A 20307-nucleotide genomic window follows, 5' to 3' on the forward strand; every position below is an offset into this window, starting at 1 on the left:
ATTCAGCATTTGACAAGTTAGACGTAACGAAAGATAATTTAAATTAGAAAAGATAAAATAAAACTGATGAGAAACAAAAATATTTTAATATATCTCGAATAAAACAGAATATCCATTGAAAATGGACAATATAACGAACATTTTTTTTTTAATAATTTTCCGCTCACTTGTTGTTAAATATTGACTACAAAATGACTAAACATTCACATTGCTGTTACAATTATACATTGCTCAAAGAGGTTCAAAGTTAATACTACATTCGCTGAAAACTTATCGTTACAATATGTCGCCCTGTGCGCTTTGCATTGCAAATGTTACAGATAGAATTAAAATTAATAATACATTTAATGCCGTGCGTTTAAGTAACATTATGGAGATCGTGCGTCGTCAGAGGGCGATTACGCTTTCTCGTCCCGCTCCTACGCCGATCCATTTAACTGAAAATCGAATAAATCAACCAAATGACTCGTGAATCTACGAAATTAGATTAGATTTACTTTAGAGAGAATCAGATGTGGTTATTTGTGGTTTAATGATTAATAACTCGTTAATCCAATTCCCTCGTAGAGAAAATATTCAAATATGCAAAGAGCATCACGTACCTGGCACGTCTAAGTATTCCTCTATGATTTGTATGTACTTGTGCGCGTTAGGCGGCAATTTATCCAAGGAACGTACACCCTCGGTAGTGGACTGCCAGCCCTCGACTATTTTATATACCGCCTCGACCTTCGATAACTCCCAAATACTACTCGGAAAGTAATCCACATCTTTCCCATTCAATCGATATCCAACACACACTTTTATCTCCGGCAACGTGTCCAAGATATCAAGCTTTGTTAAGCATACAGAGGTGTATCTGGAATAAGAAAAACATAACGGTCTGTAAATAGATTGTAGGTAAAAGTTACACATTTCGCAATATGTAACTTAACTTATTATGGGTACTTTCCATTTAATGACACAAGCTGAGTATCGTTTCGTCTTTGTTACTCACTAAATGCTGAGAAGGATAGAATGACGTTTGTGTCGACTTGTGTCACTAAATGGTAAGCACCCTACATCAAGCAATTATTTAAAAAACACAACAAGTTTTATTGTTTTATTCGAGATATGTTAAAGTATTTTTGTTTCTCATCAGTTTTATTAGCTCTTATTATAAATTATCTTTAGTTACGTTTCTAATTTGCCAAATGCTGAATTTGATGTGTCGCCATAATCTTTTAAATAAGAAATCACTTTTTACTCACCCATTAACTAGAGTCGTGAATTTCAGCAGCGGCAAATCGAGCCATCCGCATCGTCTCTTTCGCTTCGTGGTTACGCCGATCTCGTGGCCTCTCTTCTGCAACAGCTCTCCCGTAGAATCGAAAAGTTCCGTCGGAAAGGGGCCGTCTCCGACTCTGGTTGTATAGGCTTTTATGACGCCGATTATCTCGCCGATTGTGCTGCACGGCAGGCCGAGACCCGTCAGTACACCGCCTATACTGCAATTCGAGCTTGTCACGTATGGATAAGTTCCAAAATCGATATCCAACATCGTTGCGTTGGCGCCTTCCACCAAGACCTTCTTGCCGTCCTTCAAAGCCTGGTGCAAATATTGCACCGTTTCCCTCACGTACGGCCTTACACGGTCAGCGTATCTGCGAAAGAATCGGCGGTGTATTTTTGTAAAGCCGTACACTTGGCGCCGAGACGCAGCTGTACCTCTAAAGATGTCCATCTATACAATGAGAGTAGTAAATCGTAAACCGTAAGAAATTGACCAATTATAGTCGAGTAAGAAGAATAATCGACTGTGATTTTTCAATTTCTTACGGCTTACGACTTACTACTCTCATTGTAGAATGATGAACCTTAAAATGTTGAGGCAATACAATTAAGGTTTACGTTTCAGTCTTAATCCTAAGGAATTAATGTCTACAAAGGGTCTAGATTAATGTCTAGAAAGGGTCGCAAGTCTTAAGAAATTGACCAATCTCATAATCAATTAGTCTTCTCATATTCGACTGTAATTAGTCTTTTTTTTACGGCTTACGATTTACCACTTTTATTGTAGACGGCCCTTTAAATCCTTAGATGTCAGCCAATAGAGCTGCAGTCCCAGCCAAAATCTGCATTCTCATTGATTGAATTTTAGGATTTTAAGATTAAGACCGAAACATAAACCAGATCTTAATTGAGAGACGGCCATTATACTTACACCTTGTAACGCTCCAATTCGGCTTCGACGTCGACGTGCAGAGCAGGATACATTCTCTGATACGACGTAACCAAGGTATTGAACTTTTGGGAGAACTTGTCGAAGTCTCCAAGAAGATCGCCAATCCTGAGTCCCGCCCTAGCGGCCTTGTCCGAATAGACCGGCCCGATACCTTTCTTCGTAGTCCCCAACGACTGCGTGCCCTTCTCCAGTTCTTCCAGTCCGTCGGCCTGTTGATGAAAATCAAACACTATATGTGCTCGATCCGATATTATAAGCCTGTTCTGCCAATCCTTAAGTCCCTTGGATTCGTTCTTCTCCAACTCCTCGAACAGACCGGGCAAATGAATCACTACGCCATTGCCTGCGAACAGAAGAAAGCCCAAATAAATAATATCCATTTATATAATTTGCGATATTTAACAGAGAGTTTTACTCAGATAACAATCTACACTTCAAGAGACATGTAATAGCCTGTGTGAACAAGTGGAATAATTGTCTGTTTTACATATCCATGATCTCTTTAGCATCTAAATCTCCATGAAGCGTTTATTCTATATTCCTTCATCTTTTTTTTTTACGTTAATCAATTAAAATCATCACAGAGGCAGATGTTACTTTTTCACAAACCAGGATATCTATAAATTTGATTAACTTTAACTGGTTGGATTTGAAGAAGTCATTACCTATTATGGATTTGCATCTGGGATTGATTATTCCACTAGGCAGAAGGTGAAAGTCGAATTCGGCACCTTCTACAACTACAGTATGCCCCGCATTATTTCCTCCCTGCGAAATTACATTAATACTTGAAGAAACGGGGCACGCCATTATTTACGACAGGACGTAGCGTGTTTACGAATTGGAAATCACTGAATTGGAAATCAAACAAAAGAATATATAGGCGAAGGCTTTCCCGCTGGCATAAATAGTGGCATTGAAATGCGGATACAAGTATATTAGAAACGTTTGCCGTATAATAGACTTATTGGAGGTAAAAAATGAACGATATAAAAAAAAAGGAGGGACAAAAAAGAAAAGAAGTTTTATATTGGATGTTATTATGTGTGTATACAATTTTTTATTCAACTCTACTTAAAAAGCGGCACATTAATTCCGACCGATACATGATGTATTTCTCCATGATACACATGTATCTCTCTCGCAGAGGTAATATACCGATGCGGATATGCATAATGCACTGATATTACATAATTTTGATTTGCTTACATTAGCATAAAACCGATTAAATTATTCAGAACATTGATTCCAACGATAATTGTGTCCTTGAAAAAGATTTAAAAAAAAAGAGCTTCATATCTTTATGGCACGCAAAAAATATAGCGATCAAGAGTAATTAGTCATTTTCTAGGAGTAATTAGTCATAAAGATATACGCTGGGGGACGACAATTCCGTTGAGGTTTCTCTCTCTCTCTCTCTCTCTTTCGAGGAAATACATTTCGTTTGTGGCCAGTCAATTATTATGTAATACCAGACGTCAGGTTATACATTTGCGGTACTCGCGCGCACAGGTCAGGTGACACGCGCTAACGGTTGCAGCTAAAAATAAAACTGCAAGAAAGAACAGGACGATGCTTTCGCGTTTTCCGTGGATAGAGACTGACGAGCGGACGAGGAGGGAGGCAACGGATGCCGCGAACATCGTTTTCGGGGAAATATTTTTTTAGCGAAAAACCGCGTGGCCTAACCTATTCCTCTCCCCGCGGGACCTTCGATCGTGCACCTTCCCTCGGACAATCGTCGACGCGAAAGGGTCGGGAAATATCAGAGGGCTCTCCCCCGAAGGAAAGAGGCGCGTTCGATCATCATCGTCGACGCGTGCCGTCGCGGAAAAAGGGAAGAATCATCGACCACGTGAATCGGCCTCTTGGCCTCCGCGAGGAGAGCGCCGCGGGAATCGGATCGGAAGTGGCGGGAGAGACGCGCGTCGGGGGGGGGGGGGAAGGGCATATCCCGCCGGCGAGGATATCGCGGCAAAACCCGGGGAATGCGGTCAACGCGGTGGAAAATCGCGTACCTGACACCTGCAAACGACGTCAGCCTCCATCGCCAGCATGTCCACGACCTTTCCCTTGCCCTCGTCGCCCCATTGCGCGCCGAGGACCACCGTGACCTTCGACACGGTGGACGTCCGTTGCTTCTTCCTCGGCGAGGCCGGGGCGCCGTTGCCGTTCGCTTGCGGCTGCTGCATCCTGGGGCGCACACACGCACACACCACGGGTCGACGGTGGTCGATCGTCGTCGTCGGATCGGATGCGTCCGTCGCTGACTCCGCGAATCGCGAATAGGAACGTCGTCGGTTTAGGCGCGTCGTCTGACGTTGGCGTTGCCGTTCGGCGAACGGGGACCTTCCACCTAACGCCAGGGAACAGCTGACGCCAGCTGACACGGCGGAAATCCGTCAAAACGGTCGTGGGCGACGAGTCCGGAAGAGTCGCCGTAACCCGCCGCTTTTGATCACTCTCGATCGCGAATACCTCCTCCCCCTCTACGCTCCCTCGTGCATCCCTTCCGCACGCGCACGTCGTTCGTCGCCGTTTCCTCTTTTCCTCTGCCGCGCCCGCACCCGCCACGCAGCATTCGCCGCAATCGCCGCGCCGCGCCGTTCCGCCGACACTGCGAAACCTAACCTATCCGATTAGGACTGATTTCCAAAGGCACATGTGTCGCACGTTGCGCATGTCGATCGGTGAGTTTAAATAATCTACGAACGATAATTAATTGACGTTCGTGGTTTCGTAGCTTTAGCCGCGAAATAGGCCGTGACAGGCAGAAAAAGAAACGTAAGCGTCTGTCATAATCATGGACGTAAAGTAAAGCAGAGAAAAATATAAATCGTAAATCATGATAAACAAAATGATAGATAAAAAAAAATTTTGTCTTTAATATTTTATGACGCGCGTTGTAAAAACTACAATTATTGACGAAACTTATATGATTCGTCTGGATAAATTTTTTTTCAAGAGTTATCTATATTAAATTAATTCAAAAACTGATTTCCTTGAGGTCTTGTTTTAAAAAATATATATTATAAATATAAAGATTTTTTTAAAACAAGACCTCAAGGAAATCAGTTTTTAAATTAATTTAATATAGATAACTCTTGAAAAAAAATTTATCTAGATGAATCACATATATATATGCACTGAGAAAAAAAATTGATTGTACGAACTAAATTTGTATAGTTGTTTGATCCAATAGTTGATTCAACAATTCTTTAGTTGCACAAAGAAAGATATAGTTCAATCATTTCAACCATAAAAATTGTTTAATGAAGAATTAACTAAACTCAATTAAATTATTTTGTTCGAAATACTAGTAGTATTTATTTGTGTTTGCATGTTATTTAGTTATCCAAGTAATATATTTGTTTAAATTCCAAGTATCGATCTGACTAAACGATACAGATGGGGATAATAAATAGTGTGTATTTTTAATAGAACGGTTGAGTTGAATACGATAAATTTTTGTTGAAACAAAATAGTTTAGTTAAAAAATAGTATTTTATTTATAATAGTAACAAATTATTTTGTGTCATCGTAGTAATGTTTAGTCAAACGTATCGGACTAAATATTTTGGTAAAATAAAACAAACTTTGCGTTTTTCAACAAATTTTTTTTCTCAGTGTGGGCACTCGAAATATTCCAGTAGCTATAAAACAGGTTTATCCGGCACTGGAAAAGTCTTGCCGTAATGAAATATTCATTTAAATAGTTACGAAACGACAAACTCCAGTCGAGACAAAGTCTAGCCTAGTTCTGACGCCAATCTGTTGTCAAATTACATCAGAGAATTATTCTGCGAACAAAATGGAAATTTTAGGACGATACAGTTGACGTTAATTTAATGGAAACATCCGACGAAATCTGCTACAAATACGGTAATGTATCGCCAATATTTTATTTACTGACAATAAGTTTAACATAAGTAAATGCGCATAATTCGGAAAATAATTCTGTTTTGGTACGTTAATGATTGTTCCGCTTGAATAATGAATGACGAAGAAATATGCCTGTTACGCTATCTGTTTAAAAAAAGAAATAAAGGCGCAATTTACGTATTGAACGCGCGCGTAGTAGATTATCCTTCAAATTATCGCCGTCACGCAAACGGATTTTTTGTGTCGTCAGTGAAATTAAACGTAGCTATATTCCTTCGTAGTTATCTAAGGACTGAATATCGAAATTTCAGCTAGCAATTACGGGTATCTATAACTGGTATCGCATATAATGTATATATTCTTCTATTTTTATAATATTGCGGTATTCTAAAAATCTTTAACGATCAATACCGACGAATATTGGACGTCAAATACTGGTATATTATGAGCGAGGAAGAAAGAAATTTTAATAATATTGCCATACATATAATTTTCTGGTATTATTATTATTATTTAATAATAATAATAATATTTAATATTTAATATTTTGTATGCGATATGGCTAAAGATTAAAATTGCAAAACGCGCGACGAGTAAATAGAGCTTCACTATAAATTATCTACGAACAATTAGAATGCAGTAAGTGCAACCGCTCACTAAGCGATTAAATAGCAATAAGAACAAATTCTGCCGCCCCTAAAAATTTAGGTCCCCGCTTAGGTCTTAATCCGACACAGCTTTTCTCGGTTTCTGCTTCCAATCTGCTATCGTATTTTATTACGTTCTCCTACACCCTTGTTGGCGTTCTGCCGACGAAGTTTGCAAGCGGAACACTTTGCAAAATCTGTTTTCAGTTTCAAACTCGGTGAGCTAGCATAGCGCTACCATTTTGCTCACTGGGTTAATTCCAAATGACCAAGTCTGTCGAAAATGTAAATTTGTCGGCAGAACGCCAGAGAGGATGTGTAGCAAAATTCACACGTGTAAATGTGCGCGCCGTTGCGGCTGTAGAAAGTTTTTTGAAAGTTTTTTTTACTGAAACTGATAGCCGAGTTTGTTTCTTTCTTTGTTTTTTTTTTAACAGTCTTTACTGATATTACTAATTATTTCATCACTTATTGATCAAATAAACTTCCATCCCAAGTAGCAAGGTGATGTCTTAATAACGTCAAAAGACGTCTTAAAATAACGTCTCCATCGTCAATATAAGGCGTTATTAGAACGTTATTTGACGTCATCTTGGATCCTTATAGATAAAGAGCTTGATGTCATATTTCTCTCTCCTATATAAGCGAAAGATTCACAAAAGAAGAGGAAGAAGAAGAAGACGGTATATCTTCAATGCTAACGGGGCAGAAAATAGCATGTTGCGCGTATATATAGCATCGTTCATTTTCGTTTTAAATTTGGCTCTGCCTGGGAAGATTCCCAGGACAAAGTTCTGAAGATGTGAAAAAAAAAGGGCAACAGGTTTCGAAATTGCAAATTTCCGAGCAAGTAGTAGTACACAAGGCAACGGTTTCTCGATTCGCTCGCGTATATTGTCTGACAAAACCGCAGATATAGAGAGGGAGAAAGATAGAGAGATATCGCGTGTGTATCGAGTAAACGTAACAATATACCAGGGTCATGTTCCCCGCGCGTTGTGCAATATTTACATCAACGAGATGGATATATTACCGGATTAAGATGACCCCCGTGGCTTTTTAATTATACAGGCCTCAGTGCGCCAGGACATCTGCCCTATAGAAATCGGGGCTCTCGATCCCCACCGATCTGTTTCCCCGCTCGATGTCGGCGATCCGCTTTCCCTCGCTACAGAGTATCAATTACATTGTTATTACCCGGGGTGTATCCGGAAGATGTGGTCTGCAGATCGCAGATAATACACTGGTATAAGAGCATGCCGCAACAATGGGACAGGTACACAGAAGCGTGGCCCCCGTCGTGCGAGTAGCGCGATAACGATCGCGCGGTGCAACTATGCGTCTAATTTGGATCTGCCCGCAAAGAGGATGCGCCTTGCAAAAAAAAAAAAAGAAAGAAGGAAGAGGGGTACGTGCCCCACGGGGCCCGGGCGGGTGCGTTCGACCACGACTCGCTCGCGCGTACCCCGAATACGCGTATGCATGTATATATATATAGCGAAGGGTTCGTCCTTCGAAGGATTTAGTGAGGCTCCCGGGATGACGAGCGAAGCACGAGGTTCGCGGACGGGGAACACGGATTTCAGTATAGCCCGCATACTCGCGGGCGAGCTCCCGGGCGACGACGTCGACGCGCGGAAGCGGCGCGAGTCTTCGGAACGGTGCAGTGATTCCCCGCGGCGGGAAACGCGGGCCACCAGGGAACGGACGTCGGGACGCGCGTGCGAGTCGGAGGTGCGCGACCGCGCTCCGGGTGAAACGTGTCACGATGCTCCCGTCGTCGCGGAGCGACGGCGAAGCGGCGACCGCGACGGCGAGAGCGCGACGCGATGGACCGACCTCACGTGGCTCCAGTACACCCGGTACAGACCGCCGAGGCTACCCAGACGGTCCCTCGCCGAGAGGCGAGTCAAGCGACGAGTGGGCGATCATCCCCGCATCCCGTTCTCCTCGTCCCAATTACAAGTGTTGGAGGATAGGTACAAAAGGGGTGCCTACCTGTCCAGGAGCGACGTCATCGAGATGTCCGCGACGCTGCGATTGCCGCAGAGCAAAGTACGTCGATTGCGAAGATTTTTCGTTTTGATCTCGGCAGAGACAATTGCAATTCATAATTCTTGATATCTAATAATGTCGATTTCTATCCCTGTATAGATTTCTCTTTCTTCATCTTTATCTTTTAATTTTTAAAATTAGAAAAAGATAAAAAATAAGTTAAACCAAGATTAAAGTGTAGTCGCTTTTGGTAGAAACGGACGTAAGACTTTCAAATGCGATTTCTTGAGAAACACTCGTTTAAATAAAACAAGACAGTTGTAAAGAAGATTAGAAGATTTTTAAAACGAAATCATTAATTGATTTCTATGTCATTTAAAATTTTTGAAGAGATTAACATCCTAATTAAAGGAATAAAGCAGCACGTACAGTTGAATTTATCACAATTATATGTGCCTCAAAAACTAAATTGTCTTGACATAATTTGGTTATAAAAAAACGAGATAAAAAAGTTTTTATTAGCTTGTTTTATATGTATATTAATGATGTTATTAACATTGGCCGATTTAACAAAAATCAGCGCCTAGTAAGCGCTTTACGTTGATTGGATTATATTTTTAGATAGAAGAATAGTTCTATCTCAGCGAAGAGACATTCCAACAGTTGCAGAAATAAATATTTTGCTGAATATATCGAGTGACACATTTAGTTTGTCGTTAATTCGATGGCAATTACACGTTTACGCATATTGTTCTCGTTGACGCTGATTATAGATACGCGGATGTGACATTCGAATTCGAAAGTCGTCGCGTCGCGTATCCATGCAAGTCTCCGCGGATAAAAAATATCTCTGTTCTGTCGCTAGTAAATAAAAAAGGTTTTTTATGTTGTGATAGAAGAGCGATTGTCGAAATTCGAAACTTTTCATTATGTTTACAGATTAAGATTTGGTTTCAAAATCGTCGAGCAAGGCAGAGGCGCGAGTCGCTGAATTCCACGATAACGGCGCGATGACTCGACAACAATGGAAACCAACAATGGTTCTTCTGGAATATGCAGATCGAATTATTCGGTTGTCGAGCGATTGATGGGTGCACCGAATTTGGATCGCGATTATATTTCGAGCGGCTTGATTGCCGGCGCCACGATTTATTATGATATGTGTTTTCGTTATTGTACTGTAAATAAATTATTTGCGACTTATTTAATGTATATATATGATTGTCACGATTATTTGCAGCCACGTACATACAACAATATTCGAACGATCATTGAAAATCACGCGCTAGCGCTTAGCGGAAAGTTCTCGCATAACGTTCGATAGAGGAATTTTTCCGTTGTAAATCATTGAACGCGCCGGCAAACAACCCCATAATCTCGCGATGATAAGAAAGCTGTAAGAAACTTTATAAAAGAATTTTTTCGGGATAAGTATGATATCATGGAGAATAGAAAGAGTAAACAGTGATTCACATGATTGTATTTTTCCGTCTCGCGAAATGAAAATGAAAATAGTATTCCGTTTTTATATTTAAAATTACTTTACGTAAGTCTGATTTTAGATAAACTTTAATTTTTATCTTATTAACTTAAGTTTCATCTTATAGCTAATTAAATTTTAAATAATATAATATTTGGAAATTATACTTGAGATCATTTTAAATATAAAATTGGACTATAAATATCATTATAATTAGAATGACTTCGGCCAAACTCTGATTGAACTCACGAATAGTTTATCGAAAGCAATTATACCTGCAGTATTTTTTCCATAAATATAAACAGAATTATTATTAACTATGTATCAGAATCGACCGTGGAACATATTTCAAACAATTAAGATGAACAAATGCTAACATGGTGCAAAGCGGATCTTCGTGCTTAATAATAATATTTTTATACGTGATTCGTGAATCTTACAATTCTCAGTTCAAGCTTTAAACCGCGCGCCGCATAATCGTCCGTTACGCAGCTCCTATAAATATTAAATTTTCTGATTGTTAAATGTTAATAATTCAGTTTGGAGCTGCGGTTAAAGATCGACGATTATGACGCGCAATTTGCTCGAACTGAGAATTGTAATTAAGATTTACACATTAAAATATTTGTTATTAAACGCCAAGTTCGGCTTTGCACGTATTATATTTGGTGTTTGCTTATCAGAATTATTATTAATCTCTTTTATTAATATATATGGGAAAAAATTTAATTAAGAACTATTGTGTTGTAATTAGAAATTATATAGTTATAATAATTTTTTACTTTAAATGATTCTGTTGATGGAATTAAACGCCGATTCTTTCTTTTTAGAGCAATGACATTTGCTCTAATGACATCTCCTACACACTGAACGCGGAAACACTTGCCACGCAAGACATGATCAATACGTATTATATTAGTCAATGAATATGTCATTTTTTTTAGGAACTGTAAGTTAAACCGCTTTGCATTTTGCCGCGCGGCAAGCGTTGCCGCAATGGATAAAAATTAAAATTAAAATTGTAATCTTAGAAGATAATTGAAAAAAAACTGTAAAATTACAAATAATAATTAAAATAAACATAACAGGTAATATAAATAAACAGAAATTAACTAAGAATTGCCGTGTTTTAGGATGCAAATTAAGATTATTACCAGAATTGATATTTCTATACGACCATTAATTTTCAATTAGCCCCAAAGAAAGATTATATTTATAAATTACAAAAATTAATTAACATAAAAATTAAAGAACATCGACGAGATATTGTTAAAGACCATCAATCATCCTGGATAAATTTTCGTGCCGGTCAAAGGGCCTGGAGAGCGCGCGAGATAATTGCAGAGTGTCGATATTATCGACTATTGCGATTCGTAAATATTTGAATAATACATTATTAAAAGCATGATTTTCATTAAATAAATGCTTTATAAATAAGTACGAATACTATAATATTATATATATTGCCGCAAAATTACAATTTTTTTTCGTACTATTTATACCAGAGAGAATGCTATTACCATCTCTCTGTGTTTGATTATCCAGAGAGATGGTAAAATAGTTGAAAAAAAAGTAATTTTGCGGTAATATAGTATGATATTATAGCATAATAATTATAATAAGTATTCATACTTATATAATATAAAGCATTTATATAATAAAAATCATGATTTTAATAATGTATTATTCAAATAAATCGCATAAATTTATGTCAAACGTCGATAACATCGACACTCTGCAATTACCTCCGGGCCCTTTGGCTGGCACGAAAATTTGCTGATGGTCTTTAACAGTATCTCGTCGGTGATTTATTATACTTCTGTTTTGATTAAATTTGCCTGATTTTTGTAAGTAATTCCAATTGGTTCCGCCATCTTATTACAAAGCATGATTAAGCCAATACGCATGAACACGGGTAGTTGCCAGACTCCTACTTGCAGGGACTTCTGGTACTGTCATTCGGAACGATAACGTTGCCGCTCTCTTTCATGCCGATGCGCGTCGGCCTGTGCGCTGCTCCGCGACCCGCGTGTGTGTGAATGTGTGTGTGCGTTCCGTATTTAATTTATACATGATACGCGGAGAGATCTCGGTCCCTCACGAGCGGTGGTACGATTCTCTCTATCATAATAGCAAAAGTGCATATTAACGTTTCAATACAACGGGTAAGGCTAATAATGCCGCTGCAAGTTCACGACGTTCAGGTAATTATCCCGTCGAGATTCGAGCGCGAGCTGAATCTCTCCTCGGGATCGCGCGCGACTCGGGAGGAGATAAAAAAAATTTGTCGTGGGGGTTATCTCCCCGTGCGAGTGCGTTCACTCGCTCGCATCCCTTTGATCGCGTTTCTGCGATCCCTCTCGCGATCTGAAACACCCACGCCGGGCCGAATGACATTTTCTTTTGTATTCTCGTTCGCAGCAAAATGTCGTGGAGCCAATGCAGGTTGATGCTCCTACAGAGGATAATGATAATGCTGAGGAAGAACCGTATATAGTAGAAAATCCGACGTTGGTACGTATTGAAATCTCCGTGCCTGTTGAACGTAATTAAGAATCCCGTCTCGCCGCGCAACCGGTTACCTCACGTTTTCCTTTTTCGTCAGGACCTGGAGGTGTACGCCAACAGCTACACTGGACTCGCGAAACTACACAGGCTTATATACATCGCCGACCATTGTCCGTCGTTACGAATAGAAGCGCTGAAGATGGCGATCACTTATGTGATGACCACGTACAACGTCGGTCTCTACATGATGCTGCACAAGAAGCTTGTGGAGGCGATGGGCTACACCCCTGGATTGCCGGATATAGCGGCGCAGTCGACCTCGCAGGACATGCCAACGATGGATCAGACGTGGGTGGAGACTCGGTCGAAGAAGGCCGCCCTTAAATTGGAGAAGTTCGATACCGATCTGAAAAATTACAAGAGCAACTCCATTAAGGAGAGCATACGAAGGGGCCACGACGATCTGGGGGATCACTATCTGAATTGCGGCGATCTCGTTCACGCCTTGAAATGTTACTCCAGAGCGCGGGATTACTGTACCAGCGGCAAGCACGTTGTGAACATGTGTTTGAACGTGATCAAAGTTTCCGTTTATCTGCAAAACTGGTCCCACGTACTTAGTTATGTCACCAAGGCCGAGAGTACACCAGACTTTCCGGAGCTGCACGGTAAAGACAACAATCAGGCGATAGTCACCAAGTTGAAAGTGGCGGCGGGCCTGGCCGAGCTTGCGACAAGAAAGTATAAAATGGCCGCGAAACATTTTCTACAGGCATCCTTAGACCATTGCGACTGCCCCGAGCTACTGTCGCCTGGAAACGTGGCTCTCTACGGAGGGCTCTGTGCTCTAGCCACCTTCGACAGACACGAGTTGCAAAAACAAGTTATATTTAGTAGTTCCTTCAAATTATTCCTAGAATTAGAGCCGCAACTTCGGGATATAATTTTCAAATTTTACGAATCCAAATACGCATCCTGTTTGAAACTGCTCGATGAGATCAAGGATAATATCCTCCTGGACATGTACATAGCGCCTCACGTGAACCTGTTGTATACGCAAATTCGAAATAGGGCCTTGATACAATACTTTAGTCCTTACCTGAGCGCGGACATGAGACGAATGGCAACCGCATTTAATAGAACTGTATCCGAATTGGAAGACGAGCTCATGCAACTTATTCTCGACGGTCAGATACAGGCTCGTATAGATTCGCACAACAAGGTGAGGGGCTGTCTGCTTGATTTACATTTTATTACATTTTTAAACAATTTTTTATGAATTTTTAAAATGATCTTTATGAATTACGAGAATATATATAAATTATCTGAGAAAATATATAGATACCTAACTGTCCAATTGATACAATTGTTACAGATTTTATATGCAAAGGACGTCGATCAACGTAGCACTACTTTTGAGAAGTCTATGAGCGTTGGAAAAGATTATCAGAGGCGTACTCGTATGTTGATCTTAAGAGCTGCGATGTTAAAACAGCATATTCACGTAAAGGTAAAGTATAACATTTTTTTTTTAGTGATACAAAAAATTTTATATTTTATATTTTATTTATTTGTTGTTACTATATGAACGGTAATAAATTTTATCGAGAGATATGTCTCGTTTTTACTCTTCTAAAAGCGCATTGTTTTGTCACGACAGAGTCCTCAGCGCGACAGTACACAAGGGGGTGAAATGTCAGTAGCACCTGGGAACGGTACTTTAGCGGTAAAAAATTGAAATTGCATGCGCGTTGACATCTCGCTCGGGAAGAAGCAAATTTATATGCGTGTCTCTCTCTTTCAACTGCCACGTCCATCTAGGTATAAAATAAGATTTTCACTATCACATTCGACATTGTGTTATTTCTGCAAAGTCAATGACCTGTACCTCATTTTCAACAATATAATATATGGCATATGTATATATATATATATATTATTGCTACGTTGCGTTGTTTGAAAAGAACAAAGTGACTTTATCTCCTTGATGATTAACGATTATAGAATCTTTAAAAAAAAAAGGAAAGTGTGTAACATAGATTAACTTCCCGATTAATTAACATGATGTGGTCTCTTTTGTAACAAAATTATATTGAAAAACCGTAAATCTTAAGTTCCTCTGTATACAAGCGATGTGAATAAACCTAAGACTTTAACATACTCTACTGGAATTTTTAGGATAATTATAAATAAATTCATTGCATTATATATATCTTCGTGCAAATCTGTCATCCTCATACTATTTATTTTGTTTTATCATATCTCTGATCTCCTAATTCAATGGAAGAAAGTATTTTGAATCGTGTTGATTAACTTAATAGAAATTACCGAAAATATAATTATTTTCGAAATTATAATGACAATCAATTAAAAGAAACTTAATTTCAAGGATGAGTGAACACTTTATTTAACTCAAATTTTACAAATTATCTTTAAAGCTGCGAAACTTGCTACAGCGTTAGATTTTGCAATTTGGTCATCTAAATTATATAATAAGATCATCTGCGCCTTAACGCACGATAATTCAGATATCAAAACAAAATTTTATTTTGCTTGTGTTTTCTCGCCAAATCCCAAAAATTAAAAATATTACAACCTTTCTGCCGCCAAGTATTCAGTATACACATACATGCGTACCGGTGCATTAATACCGGCCTTTTTAAATGCTAATGCAGAATCCACACTCCACAGCGATCTCAACCAATCAAGACAAACTTTCTAGGTTACTCTATTCTACTCGGCGCTGCCATCGACCTGCAAGTAAAGACTGTTGAGATTAGGTTAGTTTCCATGGTTTGTTACACCAGCTACACTTCTACACCCAAAAAGGACAACATTTACGTACGGGGGGTCGGGGCATGTACGTATTCTCTGCCCTCGAGATACATAATAAACGAGGACGCAAAATTGCTCCGAAAGTTCTGATCAAAAATAGAAAAGCACGCGCGTTTCGCGGTCCGCGGATCCGGAAATGACCGCTTGATTTCAGACGCGTGGGAGATAGGTGGGTAGGAGGGGGGAGGAGGGGAGGGATATAGATCGCGCCGAGTGCACGTATCAGTAACGTACGGGTGCACGTTCTGATCGATATGAACGGCGACTACGTGCGGTGTCTCGTCGTCGGTCATGTATAAACAAGCCGAGCGTGCCGTTTGACGTGCGAACGAACGCGCGTCGTGGGAGATACTCGGCCCGCAGTCGCCAGGCACTCGCGCACCGCCAACGACCGACCGGGGTGCGCGTCCGGGTCGCTCTTTCGCGTGATCGCTCTCTCCTCGCGACCGGATGTGTCGTCATGCCGTGTTGGCCGCCGCACCGTCGGGACAGATGATGACAGATTTTATACGTTAATACTACCCTAACCCGCTAACAGTCGGAGTACACGATTGTTTTTTTTTTTCGCTCCCGGACGTGAACGCGTGAACGTCCGAACATGGTCTTGGCGGATCTCGGACGTAAGATTACGTCCGCCCTGCGGTCGCTCAGCAATGCGACCGTCATCAACGAGGAGGTGAGTTTGTTTATCGGGGTTTTTAAGGCTCCCGCTTGCCCACGCTACGTGGAACGCGACTCCGCGCGAGGGTGATTTGTAAACAAAAAAATCTGAATATCGCGACCGCACACGTCCCGCTCTCCGCTTCTCCCGCCTACGTTTCCCTCGTCTTCGCGTAACGCGCCCCGAAATTTCCACTCATTTCCAACGATCTTGCCGTACGTGGTGAACTTATGTTTACATCGCAGCCTGAATTTAGATCTGAAATCCTGACAATACTGCGCACCACCCTCGAGAGGTGACGCAGTGAATTTTAGAGAATTATCCGTTTATTGATTTCTCAAGGATAATTCTCTTGGTTGAAACTCTTTCGATTTCTGCGTACTGTCGTTTTTTTTATATATCATCATATATTATGTTCTAATATAACCGTTGTTTGGATATGTACCACACTGCTTTGTCGATAAATGCTGTTCTCTCTCTCGACAGGTTTTAAATTCTATGCTGAAGGAGATATGCGCGGCGTTACTTGAAGCTGATGTAAATATTAGATTAGTGAAAAAATTACGAGAAAATGTACGCCAGGTTATCGATTTTGAAGATATGGCTGGTGGTCTTAATAAAAGGAGGATGATACAGAGCGCAGTCTTCAAAGAACTCGTGAAGGTTGGTCTGTCACTTGATTTTTTACAATAAAAAAAATTTATAATGTGGTTGCATTTAGCAGAAAAAATGGCTTTCTTTAATCTGATTGGTGACATATTTAGATCTGTGAGGTACTAAGATTAAGAACCAATAATATTAAACCTTATGACAATTGCAAAGGTGCTTTTTTTCTGCTGAAAGCAATGTAGAAAGTATATTTCTTTAAGTATTTGAAAATGTTTGACCAAAAATTTTTTTTTTTTCAGTTGATTGACCCTGGTGTCAAAGCTTATCAACCAGTAAAAGGCCGTCCTAACATAATTATGTTTGTCGGTTTGCAAGGTTCCGGTAAAACAACAAGTTGTACCAAGCTTGCGTATCACTACCTTAAGAAAAATTGGAAGGCGTGCTTAGTATGCGCTGATACTTTTCGTGCCGGTGCGTACGATCAGATAAAGCAGAACGCCACCAAGGCTAGAATACCATTTTATGGAAGGTAAATAAAGCAGAAAATATTTGTTGCGATATTATCCCACTAAATGGAAATGGATTAAAATTTTAAATCGTGGATTGAAATGAATTGAAATGGATTGGCCTTCGTGAAAATAAATGTATATTTCTATAAAAACCATTTTAATCCGTTTAAATAAAAAAAATATTAATAAAATTAAATAAATAAAATAAAATTAAATTAAATAAATTAAATTAAATTAATTAAATTAAATTAAAAAAATATATTTTAATTCATTTCCGTTTACTGAAATGCTACTATTTTTTTTTTAATGTGTTATGCTAACAATTTCTAAATTTAGTTATACAGAAGTGGATCCTGTAACAATTGCACAAGATGGTGTCGATATGTTCAAGAAGGAAGGATATGAGATCATTATTGTAGATACAAGCGGAAGGCATAAACAGGAAGAATCATTGTTCGAGGAAATGTTGCAAGTCGCCAATGCTGTGGTAAACTAACACGTCTTTTAAGAATATGAATAGAAAAAGAATCAACTTTTTTTTAACTCTGAGTCTTCACATTGTTCCAGCAACCAGACAATATAATCTTTGTAATGGACGCAACGATAGGTCAGGCGTGCGAAGCGCAAGCGAAAGCTTTTAAAGAACGCGTTAACGTCGGTTCTATCATAATCACAAAATTGGACGGCCACGCCAAAGGTGGTGGCGCACTTTCTGCGTAAGTTTTTTTTTTTCAATTTTTAATTTAATAATTTTGTGTACCTTTGTTTTTTGCAATATGTTTATTAAAACGTGTGACAATATTTTATTGTAAATTAATATTTACAATAAAATTTATTGTAATTAATATTTACAATAAAATATCGTCACACTTTTTAATTTTTTTATAATAAGCAATTGCACAGTTAATAAGATTCTCATATATATTTAATTTTTTAGTGTTGCAGCAACACAAAGTCCTGTAATATTTGTCGGCACAGGAGAACATATAGATGACCTCGAACCGTTTAAAACGAAGCCATTCATTAGCAAGTTACTGGGTATGGGAGACATTGAAGGACTTATTGACAAAGTAAATGAACTCAATCTAGACGATAACGAAGAATTGCTCGAGAAGATTAAACATGGTCAATTTACCTTACGAGACATGTATGAGCAATTTCAAAATATCATGAAGATGGGACCATTTTCACAATTAATGGTAAATAACGTTAAAAATTAACACTCGCATATATGTATTCCTAATATGTTTTATAGTATAAAATTTGTAATTTTCATATTTGCTGTAAAAGTTGAATATTTTGTGTATCATAATATTTTATAATTACAACTAATTAGTATCCGATCAATATTAAATTTTTATAATTCTAAAATTTTATTTTACGTAGGGTATGATCCCTGGGTTTAGCCAAGATTTCATGTCGAAAGGGACAGAGCAAGAATCAATGGCAAGATTAAAACGACTCATGACTATTATGGACAGTATGAATGATTCAGGTTTGTTTAAAATTTGAAATGCTTTTTATTTTTTTCACCTCTTCTGACGATTTATTTTCTCAGCAACGTTTATCACGTCGTGTTATTTCAGAGCTGGACAGCAGAGATGGAGCCAAGTTATTCAGCAAACAACCTGGAAGGATAATCAGAGTGGCAAGGGGCTCTGGCGTGACGGAAAAAGAGGTCAAAGATTTAATCACGCAGTATACAAAGTTCGCGGCGGTCGTCAAGAAGATGGGAGGCATAAAGGGCTTGTTCAAGGCGGGGGATATGGCAAAGAACGTTAACCCTACGCAAATGGCGAAGCTGAATCATCAGATGGCGAAAATGATGGATCCGCGTGTATTACATCAAATGGGTGAGTAATTTTACACAGAAAACTTTCTTTCAGAAAATTGAAGAACGCTCTTTTTTTTATGTGCAAATCCTTCATAAATTTTTATATTTTGTTAATAAGTTTCACTCGACTATTGGCTGCATTCGGGGAACGCGCTGTTGCATTATCCTGTCCTCGTTTTACACCAGTGAACAATAAAAATAAAATGACGTAATAGCGCTCCCCGAGTGCAGCCATAGTGTCCTACAAATGGGAATAGGGAGAGGAACGCCTCATTGTGTTTTCCATATCGTTTCTTATAATTTACTTCGCAGTTTGACCATTTTCTATAGACACCTTTACCATGATTATTTTAGGTGGTATGCCAGGATTGCAAAATATAATGAAACAACTGCAGCAGGGCGCGGCAGGTGGATTGGGAAATTTAATGGGAGGTTTCGGTGGTAAATCCTGAGACGAGGTTTCGGGCAGTGCGTATACTGCCGTTAAGGACGTTAAATACCGTTACATGCATCTCTCGAGAAAGTTATGTCGTATCTGAGTTAGAAAAAATACTGGAGAAATTGTTTGAAACGTTTTTTGTTTTTACACAGAAAATGCGTTTTATAAGTAATGGAAATGATGTGCAGCGGCATTGGATAATGGATCCTTCAGCGGCTTTCTATAGTCTTTTTTTTTTAATCGCTCATCGAACCGTAAATATATTTGGATGTAAATGCAATAAATTATCAGAATACGCGACGAAATGCCATAACGAGAATGCTAATTTATTTCGACACTGTTCATAGCCCTCTCATCTTTATCCTCGTATCGTAAGTTTTGCTAGACAATATTATTTATAAACGAGCCTGTTACTTGTTATGTTTTTTTAAATATTAGATACAACTACGTTGGGAAGAGGTTTCAATTTGGATATTGTTATTACCGTAATCAAATGATAAAGGTACATGTGACGAATGTAATTATCATATAAGAGGAATATTATGTATTGTTATAAAGAAAATAAAAATTGGCGATCGCTCTTAAATTTCGGGCAAAATTCATATTTCATATATTTCGTAATTTGTGACATTTGGTATAACGAGATCAGTTAACATAGAGTCGTCTCTTGAATACTTAAAACTA

At 39.0% G+C, this 20307-nt stretch overlaps 4 protein-coding genes across 4 annotated transcripts; 3 read left to right on the forward strand and 1 right to left on the reverse strand.

Annotated features, from left to right (window-relative positions):
* Positions 1-67: 67 nt before the first annotated feature.
* On the reverse strand, positions 68-4809 carry LOC105448678 (adenylosuccinate synthetase). Its single transcript, XM_011687383.1, has 6 exons — positions 4243-4809; positions 2890-2992; positions 2204-2567; positions 1251-1643; positions 603-859; positions 68-437 (listed from the first exon to the last, which is right to left on the reverse strand). Exons 1-6 carry the CDS (start codon positions 4414-4416, stop codon positions 388-390), a joined length of 1341 nt encoding a protein of 446 aa, XP_011685685.1. The 5' UTR covers positions 4417-4809; the 3' UTR covers positions 68-387.
* Positions 4810-8121: 3312 nt separating this feature from the next.
* On the forward strand, positions 8122-9953 carry LOC105448680 (homeobox protein XHOX-7.1'). The gene is made up of 2 exons (XM_011687384.1): positions 8122-8808; positions 9688-9953. The coding sequence occupies exons 1-2, from the start codon at positions 8122-8124 to the stop codon at positions 9760-9762; spliced, it is 762 nt and encodes a 253-aa protein (XP_011685686.1). The 3' UTR covers positions 9763-9953.
* A 2259-nt stretch (positions 9954-12212) lies between these two features.
* On the forward strand, positions 12213-14944 carry LOC105448681 (COP9 signalosome complex subunit 1). The gene is made up of 5 exons (XM_011687385.1): positions 12213-12432; positions 12650-12742; positions 12834-13958; positions 14112-14246; positions 14397-14944. The coding sequence occupies exons 1-5, from the start codon at positions 12406-12408 to the stop codon at positions 14472-14474; spliced, it is 1458 nt and encodes a 485-aa protein (XP_011685687.1). The 5' UTR covers positions 12213-12405; the 3' UTR covers positions 14475-14944.
* Positions 14945-15779: 835 nt separating this feature from the next.
* On the forward strand, positions 15780-20016 carry LOC105448682 (signal recognition particle 54 kDa protein). Its single transcript, XM_011687387.1, has 9 exons — positions 15780-16247; positions 16719-16895; positions 17141-17370; positions 17687-17837; positions 17918-18066; positions 18288-18549; positions 18737-18845; positions 18937-19203; positions 19539-20016. The coding sequence occupies exons 1-9, from the start codon at positions 16170-16172 to the stop codon at positions 19634-19636; spliced, it is 1521 nt and encodes a 506-aa protein (XP_011685689.1). The 5' UTR covers positions 15780-16169; the 3' UTR covers positions 19637-20016.
* The last annotated feature ends 291 nt before the right edge of the window (positions 20017-20307 follow it).

This window comes from Wasmannia auropunctata, unplaced genomic scaffold (genome assembly GCF_000956235.1).
Source record: "Wasmannia auropunctata unplaced genomic scaffold, wasmannia.A_1.0 LD336083.1, whole genome shotgun sequence".
In the NCBI taxonomy this organism is placed as follows: Eukaryota; Metazoa; Arthropoda; class Insecta; order Hymenoptera; family Formicidae; genus Wasmannia; species Wasmannia auropunctata.

Bases quoted from the DNA above. Each gene is read 5' to 3' on its own strand.
- LOC105448682 (XM_011687387.1), top strand. From the start codon at position 16,170: ATGGTCTTGGCGGATCTCGGACGTAAGATTACGTCCGCCCTGCGGTCG. The intron at 16,896-17,140 runs GTTGGTCTGTCA...TTTTTTTTTCAG, and splicing joins TCTTCAAAGAACTCGTGAAG to TTGATTGACCCTGGTGTCAA. The intron at 18,067-18,287 runs GTAAGTTTTTTT...TTAATTTTTTAG, and splicing joins GGTGGTGGCGCACTTTCTGC to TGTTGCAGCAACACAAAGTC.
- LOC105448678 (XM_011687383.1), bottom strand. From the start codon at position 4,416: ATGCAGCAGCCGCAAGCGAACGGCAACGGCGCCCCGGCCTCGCCGAGG. The intron at 2,993-4,242 runs GTACGCGATTTT...GTAATTTCGCAG, and splicing joins ACGTCGTTTGCAGGTGTCAG to GGAGGAAATAATGCGGGGCA. The intron at 1,644-2,203 runs GTAAGTATAATG...ATTCTTTCGCAG, and splicing joins GAATTGGAGCGTTACAAGGT to ATACGCTGACCGTGTAAGGC.
- LOC105448680 (XM_011687384.1), top strand. From the start codon at position 8,122: ATGCGCCTTGCAAAAAAAAAAAAAGAAAGAAGGAAGAGGGGTACGTGC. The intron at 8,809-9,687 runs GTACGTCGATTG...TTATGTTTACAG, and splicing joins TGCGATTGCCGCAGAGCAAA to ATTAAGATTTGGTTTCAAAA.
- LOC105448681 (XM_011687385.1), top strand. From the start codon at position 12,406: ATGCCGCTGCAAGTTCACGACGTTCAG. The intron at 13,959-14,111 runs GTGAGGGGCTGT...CAATTGTTACAG, and splicing joins GTATAGATTCGCACAACAAG to ATTTTATATGCAAAGGACGT. The intron at 14,247-14,396 runs GTAAAGTATAAC...TTGTCACGACAG, and splicing joins AACAGCATATTCACGTAAAG to AGTCCTCAGCGCGACAGTAC.